Genomic DNA, 15391 nt, shown 5'->3' with positions numbered 1-15391 from the left:
CCAGTTAAGGCTCACAGTTTCAGGGCTAGGTTGATTAATCTTTTGGCCATAATCTCAATGCTGGACCCTATAAAATGTGTTCGTGACATGGTAAAGATATCTTTAATATCTAAAGTTTATCCTAAATATCTACAGTAACAGAAACAAGGATGTAACTCTTTGATAAACGTTTAGTAGTAAGTAAGTTTGCGACCGCACTCGAGGCGACGACCCGCAGCTCTCTTTTCTCTAGCTGTCTACCCGAAGGCAGGGAAGGGCGCCACTCCTTTCCCTGGATTTCTCCACTTACCCTTGATCTGTCTCTTTAGTTGCTAAGCATCAAGCAGAGAGGCATCAAGTGCTATTTGGGGAATCTTTGGTGACCCGGCTGGAGATCGAACCCACAACATTGCGTTCCGTAGCTGGATGCTCTACCTTCATGTCTACGTCGTTTAATTGGATTGCATGTTAGCGTTAGCAGATATTGAAGAAATTTACACATTCTTTTAATGAATAAACTTTGATTTATCAATGTTATAAATATTCGAAAATAATTTTTTGCCAATAATAATGCAAGTGTAAAAATTACAAATACATAAGAAATTAACTGAAAGAGGAACAATAGATAATTATTTTTTTATAAAGTCTATTTCGATATTCCGAAAAAAAATAGCAATCCATATTTTTGAACATTACTTTCGTGGGGAAAAAAGACGCAATTAAAAGTAACATTTCGTTGGAAAGATAATAGACCTGATAAGAGAATTCTATTGTAATACACTCGAAACAATCCCACAAAGCATCGCTTTTTAAAAAAATCAAAAACTCCGATAAGGTAATAATTCTTAATTTAAGGGAGGTTATAAAGATATTCAAATTACCATCATTTCTTAAGATCTTAACGCGTCCACTAAAGCAAAAAGATCATGGAAAGATATTCCCATATTCCGCCCGCTATGTAGCAAACAATTCTATTTTGACAATGAAATACAAAAAAATGCAAAAAAAAAAATTATAAGAAAAATGAAAAACAAAAAACAAACAAGCAACATGCTGAATGGACCTACCTAATGATTAACATCAGATGAAAATAAGAAAAAAGTGACAATAATTGTACAAAAATTCAGAATGGAAAAATAAAGCTTGTGTGTTGAATAATGTAAAATTGTAAAAAGGAATTTCCCCAAATACGAAAATCACTTAAACAATTCCAAAAAACCTTTGAAGCTGTTTTTGGCCCAAATTTGCCCAAAATGATTTTCCTTAAAAATCTGACTCCGTCACATTTTGGGCATCGCCATTTTGCATCATTGTGCAAAAAATCAGAAAAAAATAATGAGTCAACTTTGAGAAAAGCTATATTTTCTTATTTGGTTAAAGGGAATTTCCCCAAAATACGAAAATCCGTTTTTTAAGGCGAAAAATAATTTTCCGGGAAAAACCACTTCAGCCATTCTTTAGAGAATCTTGCCCTCCATCTTTGTACAAAAATTCAGAAAAAAGTAATGACAGGATTTTGCACAAAGTCCAAAAAACCCTATTTTTAGGCAGTTTTTGGCCCAAATTTGCCCAAATATATTTCTTCTCGAAAATCGGGCTCCGACACGTTTTAGGCATTGCCATTTTGCATCATTGTGCAAAAAATCAGAAAAAAATAGTGAGTCAACATTGTTAAAAGCTATATTTTCTTATTTGGTTAAAGGGAATTTCCCCCAAAATACGAAAATCCGTTTTTTAGGGCGAATAAGAATTTTCTGGGAAAAACCAGCTCAGCCATTCTTTAGAGAATCTTGCCCTCCATCTTTGTACAAAAAATCAGAAAAAAGTAATAACAGGATTTTGCACAAAGTCCAAAAAACCCTATTTTTAGGTAGTTTTTAGCCCAAATTTGCCCAAATAAATTTTTTCTCAAAAATCAGGCTCCATCACGTTCTGGGCATTGCCATTTTGCATCATTGTGCAAAAAATCAGAAAAAACTAACGAGCCAATCCTGAGAAAAGCTAGTAACAGACGGAAGGACGAACGAACGAACGGACATGGGTTAATTTATAGAACCTCCACCGGGGCACCCGGAGGTAGGTCCAAAAAACACAATAAAATACAAGTAACAAAACCATAAAAAAGTATACAAAAGATTATGTCCAAATAAATTAGTTTAGTTAGTTTGTAGTATAAAAAAAATAACTAAAAATTTCATTAATAATGCACCCCTGTGTCACAGACCCGGTGGACCCCCACCCCGGTGGAGAAATAGGCCAAAAAATCGTCCCGGTGGAAAAAATATCCTACAATTTCAACCCCACTGCGAAATTGCTCTATGATTTTATCCCCATTGAAAACTGAATCTAAAAAATTGCACTCCAAAACCATCCCCACTGAAATTTTCGAGCTGGAAACAATAGATTTTCTATCCCCATTGGCATTTTGATAGAAATTTTCATCCCCACTGAGGGAAAAAGTTCTACCGGGGCACTGAGACAAGGGTGTAATAATCTAAAGTCGATTACACGCTCATTCGTGAGCACTTAAAAGATAAACAAAATCCCACATCACCGTTTGAGAACTTTTGGCCTTTTTTATTAGGTCATAAGTCTCAGAATTTTAACCATCCTGAACGTGTTCGCCGTATCCAAAATCGACCGGTGCTAGCGATTCTTTTGATTCTAACAAGACCCAACAAAGAGTCTAAGGGGGACTGAGGTCACGAGCACAACGTTTCAGGCATTTAATTCTGAGTGTATGGTGAAGTAACCCTGTTGAGAGCGTAACCCATGGATGGATCACGTTCTTATATAAGAACATCCAAAATTCTTAAAGCTCTCAGATATTCTTGACTTTTTGAGTTTTGAGCCTAACATTCTTTTTTTTCTTCACTATTTTATTTTTGTGCATTCTCTTAAGAGATTGGTGCTTTGAAAGTCTTAAAATGTTCTTAACTTTATCTTAATATTTTGATTATCGAAACCTTGTATAGTTTGTTCTCATAAAAAAGAAGGTGTAGTATCAGAACAAGTACAAAATAAAAATTCATAAAAAAAGTTTTGATTTTAGTGTCGAATTCTTGATGAATCTGCCATCTGTCCAACCAGTGTATTTTGAGGCTACATACCTACGCAAATGAATTCCACACATTCGTTGGTGGCAATCATTGAATGGTGTATCTTGACACGGGTGCACTGATTTGCAACACAACCAACCAGAAAAATTGTTGTCTTGATGTTTCGTAGATAAAAAAGTGAGCACAACCAGATACCAGACCAAAATTAACCTAGAAAAAAAGAAAATTACCAAAAAGCAAACTAAATGATATTCAATATCACATTCAAGATGGTGAAGCCCTGACACCCCCGTGTCACAGACGATGGACAAAATATTCTTAAATTTCAACTCTATTCAACTCTATTACTCGGGAGAAAGTAACCAATGAGTTTATCCAAATCGGGGATTGAATGGAAAAGGTAGTAGTAACATTACAAAACCATCCCCGTTTTTGAGCTGGAAATTTTCATCCATCAAAAGATTCATCCCCTGCCTCGGGCTGTGTCTTGAAACAAAATAAAACCATTTAATATGTTAGAAATCATGTAATTAATCCCAAATGAGGCAATACTCTCCATTCTTTTTTATGAGAACATTTTCAGAACAACGAGGCCAAAAGAAATGACAAAAATAAGAACAGTTCAAGAACAATGCTTAGCCTGGAATGACTGAATTTTAGCAATTAAGGGATCAATCTAGTAAAAATAAGGACTAAAATCTAAGTTATCACATAACATTTGAGGCTCTCGAAGTGCCAGAAGTAAATAAGAACAGCTGAGTCTCAAAAAAAAATTTGGTTTTGTAAAGAAAATAGTGCATAACCTTTCCAAGTCACTCTACAGGCGGGCACGGCCTGAAACAATATATGTCTACTAATTCTATAAAAACGGATACCTTTTTCTCACTTGTTAAAATTGCTACTCCTTTCACCAAGATGTGCAGATAAAATAAAACCGTGCATGCATTTCGGGAGTCAGGGAATTTTCGTGCTTAAAGAAAACCTTTAGAGGGGGAGGTGAAAATGTTGGGGATTGCAAATAGGGGTCCAATTGATTGAGAAGCGGTAAAGAGGGAATATGATTGGAAGGTATCTTACCCTTAACAAAACGGAGAGAATAAGATATCAACAAGGTTTAAAACTTAGTCGCCACTGTAATCTGGACCTTGAGCTGCTAGAAGGCGTTCCATGATTTCACGTCGTTGGCTTTCTGATAATCTGTTGGACTTTAGCAATTTTAACAAGCGAGATAAGGTCTCTGTCCGAGAATCCGAGGTGCCCGTGTCTATTTGAGAACGGTGGTTACTATGTCGACTTCCGAAGGGGTAGCTCTGGTCACCCCCATCCTGAGGGTCCGTCCTAGACTGATGCCGGCTTCCGAATGGGTAGTCCTGACCATTATTACTGTCAGTGTCAGTGTCAGTCCAACTTTGGTGGTGGTTACCTCTATTTGTAAATGGGTATTCTTGAGGGTTGGATCCCCCTTCCTCCTCACCTTCGTTAGGAAGCTGACTACCATCGCCAGGGCTTCTTCCATCAGTGTCTTGGTCTCCAGGGTTCATTTGTCCACCTTCTGAACGTTTTCCCTCCGGAGCTAGCATGGTATCATCAGTAGTAGCGATGGTTGTCTTTCCTACAGAAATTGAAGTAGGAGAGAATGGTGTTGATTTGGAGGTCGATTTACTGACTGTCTTGAAGCCACTGAAATCAGATTCTGTTTGGTTTTTGATTGGCTTTGGCTCACCAGGTGATGTATGGTTACTTGTTACGGCGGTAGTTTCATTTGCTTGACTGGTAACTGTGGTAGGATTGGCAGTGACAGGTTGGTCTGTTTGATGCAGAGTCGTTTCGTCTGGGAGATTAGGACCTCCAGCCTGCAATTTAACATGAAATTCCAATTTTTTTTAAGAACCAAGGGGTTTTAAGAACAGAAAACAGAGAACAGAGAAAAAATTGGAGTTCGTACATTGCTGATTTTGACTATTTTTTCCTCAGTTGGATAGAGTTAAATTATAGAGATAAATTGTACATTTACTTACATTATCTGGCGTTTGGGCGGTAGTTAGCACTGCAGTGGCGTTCAAAACTATGTGTGGCGCTGTAGTAGGAGTGGAGTGAGGTGACGCCTGTGTGAATTTCACGCCTGTCACGGTTTCAGGTAATGTGTTGATAGTAGATTGTGTTGTTGGCCTCGTTTTCAAGTGACGTGGTTGGTTTGTTATGGACGCTGTATGAAGGATAAAATATGGCGGTTATGATTGCTTTGGTTGAGAGCCACCGAATTTAGAGTTACCGCTAATTCTATTTAGAAGTGAGTTAGCTAAAAACAATGAAAACAAGCAACATGCTGAATGGACCTACCTGATGATGAAAGTTAGATAGCAATGCGAAAAGAAAAATGAAAAAAATCAGTCAGAAAATATAGCGTTTAGCGAAAATACACAACGCAATAAATTCATCATTGATTGTTGATGGGGGGAGAGGGAAGGGTTGTAGGGAAAAAATAAATAGGAAGTTCTGGTTGCAAAAATCAGTTTTATTAACAATTGAATCATGCTTGATGGTGAGCATTGTTATCAATAATATCTTTGTGTGAAAAACATAGAAATATAAGGAAAAAATCCAATGAAAATCAGCAAAAACGGCGATTTCCGGCATTTTCAAACGGAAAAATTTTTTTCTCAAAAATCGAACTCGGCCATGTTTTGAGCATTGCGAATACGCATCTTTCTGCAAAAATCAGAAAAAAACTAAAAATGAAAATTCGAGAAAATGTCAAAAAACCGATTTTTCCGACATATTTCCGGCATTTTCAGCAGGAAAAAAATGTTTTTCGAAAATCAGGCTCCGTCACATTTTGGGTATTGTCATATTGCATCAGTGTGCAAAATTTCATAAAAAAATATAAAGTACAGCTCGAGAAATTCAAGAAATACTGTCTTTCCGGCGAAAATAGGTTGTTCAGGCGACTTTTAAAACAGTTCCGGCTTCAAAAATCAATTTTATTGAAAATTGAAACATGCTTGATGGTGGGCATTGCTATTAATAATGTTTTTGAATGAAAAAACAACCAATTATATGGAGAAATTCCAATGAAAATCCAGAAAAACGGCGATTTTTTCTCAAGAATCAGACTAGGTCATGTTTCGGGCATTGTTAATACGCATCTTTGAGCAAAAAATCTGAAAAAACTAATGATGAAATCTCGAGAAAATGCCGAAAAACCAGTTTTTTCTGCATATTTCCGGCATTTTCGGCCGGAATTGAATTTTTTCGAAAATCGGGCTCCGTCACAATTTAGGTATTGACATTTTGCATTAGTGTGCGAAATTTCATGAAAAAATATAAAGTACATCTCAAGAAATTCAAGAAATACCGTTTTTCCGGCGAAAATCGGCTGTTCCAGCGATTTTTAGAAAGTTCCGGCTTCAAAAATCAATTTTATTGAAAATTGAAACATGCTTGATGGTGGGCATTGCTATTAATAATGTTTTTGAATGAAAAAAACAACCAATTATATGGAGAAAGTCCAATGAAAATCCAGAAAAACGGCGATTTCCGGCATATTTCCGGCATTTTCGACCGGAAAAAATTTTTTCTCAAGAATCAGACTAGGTCATGTTTCGGGCATTGTTAATACGCATCTTTGAGCAAAAAATCAGAAAAAACTAATGATGAAATCTCGAGAAAATGCCGAAAAACCAGTTTTTCCGGCATATTTCCGCCATTTTCGGCCGGAAAAATTTTTTTTTCGAAAATCGGGCTCCGTCACATTTTGGGCATTGCCATTTTGCATCATTGTACAAAAAATTAGAAAAAAGTAATGAGCCAATCTCGAGAAAAGCTGGTAACTAACGGACGGACGGACGGACGGACAAAGGTTAATTTATAGGACCTCCACCCCACCGGGGTAGGTCCAACAAGCCACAGGCTAAATGGACCTACCTAACAATGAGAATCAGATAAAAATAGAAAATTTCCAAAGAGTAAGAAAATGCAATGAGGAGCTTGAAAAGATAGAACAGAGATGAACATTATATATAAGTTATATCCAATTTTTGTTGACTAAAGAATTCATGCCAGGCTAAGACTTGAACAACGACATCTTTAAAATAAAATAAAAATCTATTTTATTGAAAATTGAAACATGCTTGATGGTGGGCATTGCTATTAATAATGTTTTTGAATGAAAAAACAACCAATTATTAGGAAAAAGTCCTACGAAAATCCAGAAAAACGGCGATTTCCGGCATATTCGGCCGGAAAATTTTTTTTATCAAAAATCGGACTCGGCCATGTTTTGGGCATTGTTAATACGCATCTTTGAGCAAAAAATCAGAAAAAACTAATGAGTCAATCTCGAGAAAAGCTGGTAACAGACGAACGGACGGACGGACGGACGGACGGTTAATTTATAAGACCTCCAGGTAGGTACAAAAACTAATTTTTGTTTTTAGGGTGAAATGATTTAAAAAGTTAAATAATCAAAAGTAATTGCCTATTGGAAAGACAGATTTGATTGGATGAGTTTAAGGGTTCGAAATCTCTAAAAAAATTCGAAAATTGAGATTTTTCTTACTGCGACAAAAATCGTATATTAACTTTTTTAAACATTTTTTTGCTGATTTCAACTGAAGTTGGCAAAGGATGTTCGCAGAATAAAAATATTTAGAAATAAAAATAGACAATTATACCATTGACAGCATTGATATCAGTGTAAATCGTCCGTATTTCTTCTTTCTGATGAATAAAGTTAGTAAAAAAGATTTTCAAAAGGCTGCTGTTCCTGACTGTTCCCAATGTGTAACACTTCCAGAGAAGATTAACTATCTATGTTGGGAGTTACTGATATCATGATATGCACCACTGGAGAGTCTTCTGAGAACTTTTAAAATCTCCACCCAATACGTCACTTAAACGATAGAAAAAGTGACGTATTGGGTGGAACAAAAACAGAAAAGTTGTATAATTTCGTGAAGTCATTGCAGCGTTGCATATCATGAATTACCGATATCATGATATGCACCAATGGAGAGTCTTCCAAGAATTTTCAAAAATTTCCACCCGATACGTCACGTTTTCTATTTTTAAGTGATGTATTCATGATATGCACCATTGAAATGTTTTCCACGGAACTAGCAGCTGATTGGTTGTAATTGACGTATTGACTGATTTTACGTCTACAACCAATCAGCTATTGGATCCGTGATGTAATAAAGGCTTCTTGAGACAGAAATTTGAGTTCATACCAGTTCGATGAAAGTTTGATTGTGGTTAACGAGTTGACCAAATACATCTTGTGTTGCTTTCCTCAAATCACCGATCACTGGTTCGTACTTTGATGTGAATTCAGCCTGTGAGGACAAAAAGTACAAACATAATATGGTTAGAGTAGGACCTCCAATTAGCGGACGCCTCTAATTAGCGGACGCTAACGTCTCCCCGATGGTGTCCGCTAGTTAGAGGTTAGACCGTATTTCTTTATTAGTATTGATTTTATATACATATCTACCCTAAAGTATATTACAAAATTTCTTAAGTCCGTACTTTCTCAAGTCATCGATTAAATAGCCTATACTAGACGTCACCCGCGTTTTTTCCACACAATTTAGAAACGAGATGAAAAATCCCAGTTTTTGCTTGAGTGGTGAAAGTTTTGGTTACAAAGTATGGATCTCCAGACTATCACCAGCAATGCAATGATTTCAGACATTTCAGACCTTGGTAACTTCGCAAATAGTCCTCCAATCTGCAGCTTTTGCCACAAGAGACACCGAGTATTAGTACACAATTCCTTTAAAACTACCGTTTGTTTTTTATCATCCCAAAATTTTCGAAATAAAAACACTCTTAGTAGATAGTGGTAGATGGATAAATAGAAAAAAGGAATACACGTTTTTAACATGTTTTTATTTCTACCATTTTGTGTGTATTGTTGTCAATTTTCCTAAGAAATTCGGTGTTTTAAAGTCCCCAACTAGCCTTAAAATGTTCTTAACCTGTTCTTAATATTTTGGTCATTGAAGCTTTATGCCTTATTAGAATACTTTGTTTGAAAAAAAAAACGTGTAGATTTTACCTTAAAATCAGTCAACCCTTGTTTAACATTGAGCATATTTTTGGCCAATCGTATCAAGTCTTGGTTGTGTGTCACATTAAAGGTGTGAAGTTCTGCTTGAAGCGATGCAATTTCCTAAAAATTTAATGTGTGATAAATAAGTGTAATATGTTTGCTTAGTTTTCTGCAGCTGTGACCCGTAGAACAATAAATTGAATGTGTCTCGCCTAACAGTATTCCTCCATTCTTGAAAAGGGAGATACATAAACTTCCGGGAAAAAAAACAATCCTTGGATCGAAAGCCTTTAGCATTCTCTACTGACTGAGACATCCACTCACAGGGAGCCGATTGTATTATAATCGAACTTACTTTTGGTAGAGAAACAAATCCAGTTGGCGAAGATGCGCCATCGTCCCCAGTGCTTGTGCCTTCGACCCCAGTATCTGTCTTTTTCAAAGAATAATCTTTAAGCAATGCTTCGACTTCAGTACGTGTCATGTAGCCAACTGTTCGTGGTGTAGGGTTTGGTAAAGCATTGTCTGTCGAGCTACCTTGTTCCTATAGAATTTCAAAATAAACGAAATCTTTCATTATTTACACAGTGGTTGCCTGGGTTACCGGGTGCCTGGGGCAAGGTTTACGACCATGTTCGCACGTAACGGTTCTGTTCCGCTCAAAAACGAAATGAAGCTATTCTATTGGTCAGAAGTGACGTAAAACTTTAATTTAACCAATAGAATGGCTTCATTACGCTTTTGAGCGGAACGGAACCGTAACGTGTGAACGTAGTCTACGTTGCCGACACTCTCTCATTATTTCGTGTGACTCATTTATTTATGCCACCAGCAGTATTGTAGAGGTCTGTGGACCAGACAAGGTAAGGTTAAGCTCGCAAGCTCAAAAAGATTGACATTACAATATCGACACCTTTTGACAAGGAAGATGCAGGTTGTGGGGCTTCTACAACGTTGCACCTTTTTGGAAGATTTTGACTTGAATTTTAAACCCACATAAAAACAATGGAAAAAATGTTGTTTTAACAGAATATAAGAACGCAGAAATAGCACAATACTCACTATTCAAACTGAAACATCGGTCCCCTAAACTGGAAAGTACTGGAAAATACTATCCGAGTCCAAATCTTTCTATAATTCACAGAAACATCTTGATCCTATTAAGGTCGTATTAGAGAAGGCCAACTGCAGCCTCAATTTAGTTCATTTATTACACATTCTATGGTTTAGTTCTAACTGATGTGAATCAAGGACAATTGCTTCAAATTTTTAGATGTGACTGTATCTTATTCAATTCAAGAATTTTCTATGTTTATCTCGATCCGTTGTCAAATATGATTATTTAGCAAGTTTATGATATGCACAACTTTAATGTCTTCTAACATTACATCATGGACCCAACAGCTGATTGGTTGCAAGTGACGTATTGACTGATTTTACGTCACTTACAACCAATCAGCTATTAGGTCTATGGTGTGATGTCGAAGACCTTGCAGTGTTGCATATCATGAATTTGCAATTTTGAGGACGGCGGAGTGACTGAAGCAATTTATAAAAACCCGCAGTTTTGACCCGGAAAAATCGAGGACGGTAAAAGTGCTTGTTTACCGTCGTCCTCAGTCAGTCAGTCAGTCAGTCAGTCAGTCAGTCAGTTAGGATCAAAACCTAACCTTCCCCGTCGCAGAAAAACGCACATACATAAACTCACTATTCATTTTCAGCACTTTGAACAAATAAAGATAATTTGCTTTGGAAAAGAAATAAATACTAGCTTAATTTTTGTTGAGAAAATATCTTATTTATACATGGGTGGACAAAATCGATGGTATTGGAAAATAAAAAAAACTTGAAATTAACTAATACAGTTATACGCTTTCTTCTTTTTACATGTCAGTTCGGGGAGCCAGTTATCGGGGTCCGGTCCGTAATTTTTATTCAAATAATTGATAATATCTTTGGGAACGAAGGTGGCGACCCCTTCAATGGTCGTCCGTACGGGCGGTAACATTTCACGCATCCTGAGCGCCGTAGTGCCCGAATGGTATACAAACGTAAGCCATTCTCCGGGAACAACCTCTCCGTAATGTTGACGCAACTTTATATTGAAATAGGGCCAAATATCAAGTTGTAATGGGTTGCTCTTTGAATATCTCAATCTAGCTTTAAAGTCTTCCGTTTGGTTATACACGTAACCGTATTTCAACGTAAGATTCCCAAAAATCTCGTCCCAAACCTGGTTACGGTAAATACGTCCGTCTACGTACATATCAATATCACTGTCATACGGAACTAACTTTTGATTACGGTACCATCCAATAACGGAACCATCCGATAACGTATACGTAATGTTACGTTTCACAAGCTCGACGTCAATATGTCGTAACATTTCAAGTAATTTTTGACGGCAACACGGCGGAATATTACGTCGTTCCTTCCGTTCCGTATTATAATAAGGCAACAGTGAACAAAGTTTATCTTTAGTACACCCTTGCCAAACGACAGTTTTATTCGGCATAATGACTTTCTTAACGATTTCATTCTTTGGATATGAGCACGGGTTTTTCTGGAATTTTTTCGTCGGCTTATAAATCAACGTGTAGTCGGCCCAATTATACGACCAGTCGTAACACTCATTCAAACCAGCATGAGGTTCAGGGAGGATAATACGCCCATAATAATCTTTCTGGCCGCCATCATAGTTCCAAAGATTATTCAATTTAGCGTAGACGGGTTTCACAAAATCTTTCGCCTTTTGTTGCGTTTCTTTCATATATTTCAAGAGGTCTTCTTTATTTTTGAAATCACTTCTCAGTTGAAAAGATACACCGCCATTTTTAACGCCCTTTTGAGTTGACATCTGGGCGGTGCTTAATGAGGCAGTTGAGGGCGGTTCCGTGGTAGTTTTTTTGGGTTTATTTGAAGGTGTGTTTAGATTGGATTCGGTCTCAGTAGAAACAGGATCTTTAGCCGACTTATTGTTATTAGGGAGACTACTTCTCGATTTTTCTGTACTACCAGCGTCTTTGGTGGAAATATGGTTTCCATTCTTAGAATCTGATGTTCGAAATTCGATTTTTTTCTGTTCGCTCTCCTTTCTCTTTGAATCTGAAGAATCAAAGACATTTTTCAAAAGATCGTCCATCTCCAAGTGATTTTTGTTGCCATGGTTACCGTCGTGGTTATCAAAATGGCGTCCTTGGTTACCATCAGAATCGTCATTTAAATGACCCTTGATAACGTTTTTCAAAGCCTGCATCAAATCTTTTGATTTGGAAGCATCAACATCGCTTAACCTAGCAGACAGTCTTTTCTTAAGATAAAGTTCAATAACGTTTTCCATCTGGTCTTCATTATTGACGTCGCTTTCTTCAACTAAAAGACCACCTCTATTTAACAGATTGTAGACTGTAAACACACAAAAAATGATGACCAATATTTTGAATGTGCTACTTCTGAAAATTGGATTTAAGAGATGCATCGTCTCTGTATTTTCCTCTCCGGCCTCAGGGCGGACACTTTGAGCTTGTTACTTCTTCAACCAATGAACTTAATTTTTGAAATATTATTTTCTATCTAAAAAGAAGAATGTTCTATCATTTAAGATTCAAAATTTACCAATAATATGTTTACGTTCATCGAATTAATTTCCGCCAGATTTAATTTCGCAAAGTTTTCCAAATCAGCATTTTCAAATATTTGGCGTGGTTTTGATTTTGCAAATCAGCTAAAAATCAGTTGATATTGGCCCTGAACACACCTATTTTTGTAAAAAATAGCAAATTCATTCACAGAGTATTTTTAGCTGACCTTAAAAAGATTTCGCGTAGATGTGGCATCCCAAAAGAAAGAACTGGCGAACCTAAAGAGAAATCTCAATGAAGATCCGGGTTTCCACACCATAGAGTACGTTGAGCAAAAGTTTGAAGAGAAACTCGAGTCACTCAAACCGACTATCAAAGAAATGATTGAACAAACAATCAAAACAGAGTGTAAAGCACTCTCAGAAAAAACGTATGCTTCCGTTACCTCCTCCAACACCACTAATCTTGCTACCCCAAATCAAGACTCACTAAAGGAAGTTATCAAAGATGCCTGGCGCGAAGAGGGAGCAGAAGAGGCAGACAAGAGAAGACGTGCACCAAATGTCATCGTTCATGGTTTACCAGAGAAAGATGAAGAAAATGACAAAAGTTGGGCATCAGATTTTATCAAGGATACCCATGCCCGAGCTAACATTCAGCGTGTCAGAAGATTAGGCGTAGCAGATGGAAATAAAAAGCGACCCTGTTGTTTTATCACTCAAAAATGAACAAGAAAAATGGACCGTTATCGGAAATTTAACAAGTTTAAAGGGATTAGAAAACTACAAAGGTATCAGTATTACAGAGGACCTAACACCCGCACAACGGAAAGTATATAAGGAATTATCGAACGATGCAAAGAAGCTAAACTCTGAGGAAAAATCTCAAACTGAAATTTATCGAGTCAGAGGTGATACAAAAAACGGTTTCGCTGTAAAGAAGCTGAAAATCAAAAAACAACAATAGAAACAAACCACTATAAACAAGCACTAACTAGCAATAAAGCAAACCCTACCCCAAGAACTATACCTGAAATAAGAATCCTATCAACAAATGCCGATCAATTTACGAAAGCAAAGAAAGGAATATTAAATAAGATAAATCAACTCGAGAAACCGCACCTAATCGCAATTTGTGAAGTAAAACCCAAACATGGTGAAAAATGGCAAATCCACGAATACGAAATGAAAGATTACAAAGTTGTTAACTCCACTAATACCAATAACAACAAAGGTCGAGGAATCGTTATATTGGCACACTCATCAATAGACCATCTAGTTGCTGACATCGAAAGTCCTGTTGAATTCGAAGAAACCTGTATTATCGAGATTCGTCTAGCAAAGAAAGACAAACTGGTATTTGCGTGTATATACAGAAGCCCTACGAAGCAAGCTAACTCGCACGAAAACAATTCTATGATGAACAGCCTGTTGAAGTCATTGAGTCAAGACAAGAGATATTCACACAAATGTATAGTTGGAGATTTTAATCTACCAACAATAAATTGGGAAAACTGGACAACCCCCCATATTGAGGACAGTAAAGAAGAAAAATTCTTGGATGCACTTCGAGATTCATTTCTTTACCAATACGTCAAAGAGCCGACGAGATGTAGAGGAACAGACGATCCGTCTCTAGTAGACCTCATTCTAACCAGTGAATATAACCAAGTCAACAATCTCAAATATCTTAGTCCACTTGGAAAAGGTGACCACAGTGTACTTGTCTTTGACTTCAAGTGTTGTGCTGAGCAGAAGCCAAGTTGCCAAAAGTATTCCTACAATTCAGCTAACTTCCAGGAAATGCGACGCTTTCTTCGAGCGGCTAATTGGACGCAAGACTTTATCGCGACATCAAACGGAAAGACAGTATGTGAGCTCTGGGAACAGTTCAAAACTGATCTAAACGATCTAAAGAGCCGATTCGTCCCGCTAAAAGAAGTTGGAAATTCCTTCTGGAAGAAAAAAGGAAATATACCGATAGGGGAAGATATTCGAAATGAAATCAGGATAAAAGATCGCCTACATAGGAAGTGGATTAATTCTTCGGATGCTGACAAGGAGTTCAATAGAGCAAAATATGTTTCAGCGCGAAACCGAGTCAACAGTATAATGAGACGCACGCGTAGAAACCATGAACGAGAAATTAGCAGATCGGCAAAGAACAACCCGAAGCGATTTTGGTCGCATGTAAGAAATCAATTGAAGTCGACAAGCGAGTTGCATCTCTTCTGGAGTCGGAGGACAACAAAGAATCATTGAAGCATGAAGACATAGAAAAGGCAAATATCCTACAAAAGCAATTTTGTGGTGTATTTACGAATGAGCCAAACGGTCAATTACCTTCATTTGATAAAAGAACAGATACGATGATCGATATCCCTGAAATTTCTCTAGAAACAATAATAAGACAGATCAAGCAGCTTGACCCCAGCAAATCATTTGGACCAGATGAGATTCATCCGTTGATGCTGAAGGAACTAGTTGACTTCGTTGCAGAACCGCTGAAGATAATCATGAACAAAACATTAGAAGATAGCGTATTACCTGAGGACTGGAAGATGGCGCATGTCACGCCAATCTACAAGAACAAGGGTGCTCACAACCTAGCCATAAACTACCGTCCAGTCAGTTTAACATCTATAGTATGCAAAATGATGGAGTCAGTGCTACGAAAAGCAATTATGGATCATCTTGTGGAAGAAAATCTTTTATCTGAAA

At 37.1% G+C, this 15391-nt stretch overlaps 2 protein-coding genes across 4 annotated transcripts in view; both read right to left on the bottom strand.

Annotated features, from left to right (window-relative positions):
• Positions 1-2856: 2856 nt before the first annotated feature.
• The window catches only part of LOC136803527 (bromodomain-containing protein DDB_G0280777-like), a 31586-nt gene continuing 19051 nt past the window's right edge, over positions 2857-15391 (bottom strand). Inside the window, exons 6-12 of one of the 3 annotated variants that reach the window (XM_067060269.1) lie at positions 9446-9634; positions 9097-9210; positions 8267-8371; positions 7712-7757; positions 5057-5244; positions 4116-4891; positions 2857-3248 (exon numbers count right to left, since the gene is read on the bottom strand). In XM_067060269.1, the coding sequence (XP_066916370.1) occupies positions 4160-4891; positions 5057-5244; positions 7712-7757; positions 8267-8371; positions 9097-9210; positions 9446-9634 (1374 nt within the window). In that variant the 3' untranslated portion in view covers positions 2857-3248; positions 4116-4159. The remainder of the gene's footprint in view (positions 3249-4115; positions 4892-5056; positions 5245-7711; positions 7758-8266; positions 8372-9096; positions 9211-9445; positions 9635-15391) is intronic. The other 2 variants (XM_067060271.1, XM_067060270.1) reach the window with 2 other exon arrangements.
• On the bottom strand, positions 10943-12720 carry LOC136803498 (uncharacterized). The gene has a single exon (XM_067060235.1). It carries the CDS (start codon positions 12566-12568, stop codon positions 10943-10945), a length of 1626 nt encoding a protein of 541 aa, XP_066916336.1. The 5' UTR covers positions 12569-12720.

The sequence above is a fragment of the Clytia hemisphaerica genome, unplaced genomic scaffold (assembly GCF_902728285.1).
Source record: "Clytia hemisphaerica strain Z4C2 unplaced genomic scaffold, Clytia hemisphaerica genome assembly, whole genome shotgun sequence".
In the NCBI taxonomy this organism is placed as follows: domain Eukaryota; kingdom Metazoa; phylum Cnidaria; class Hydrozoa; order Leptothecata; family Clytiidae; genus Clytia; species Clytia hemisphaerica.
This window is presented reverse-complemented; position numbering and strand designations above follow the sequence as displayed.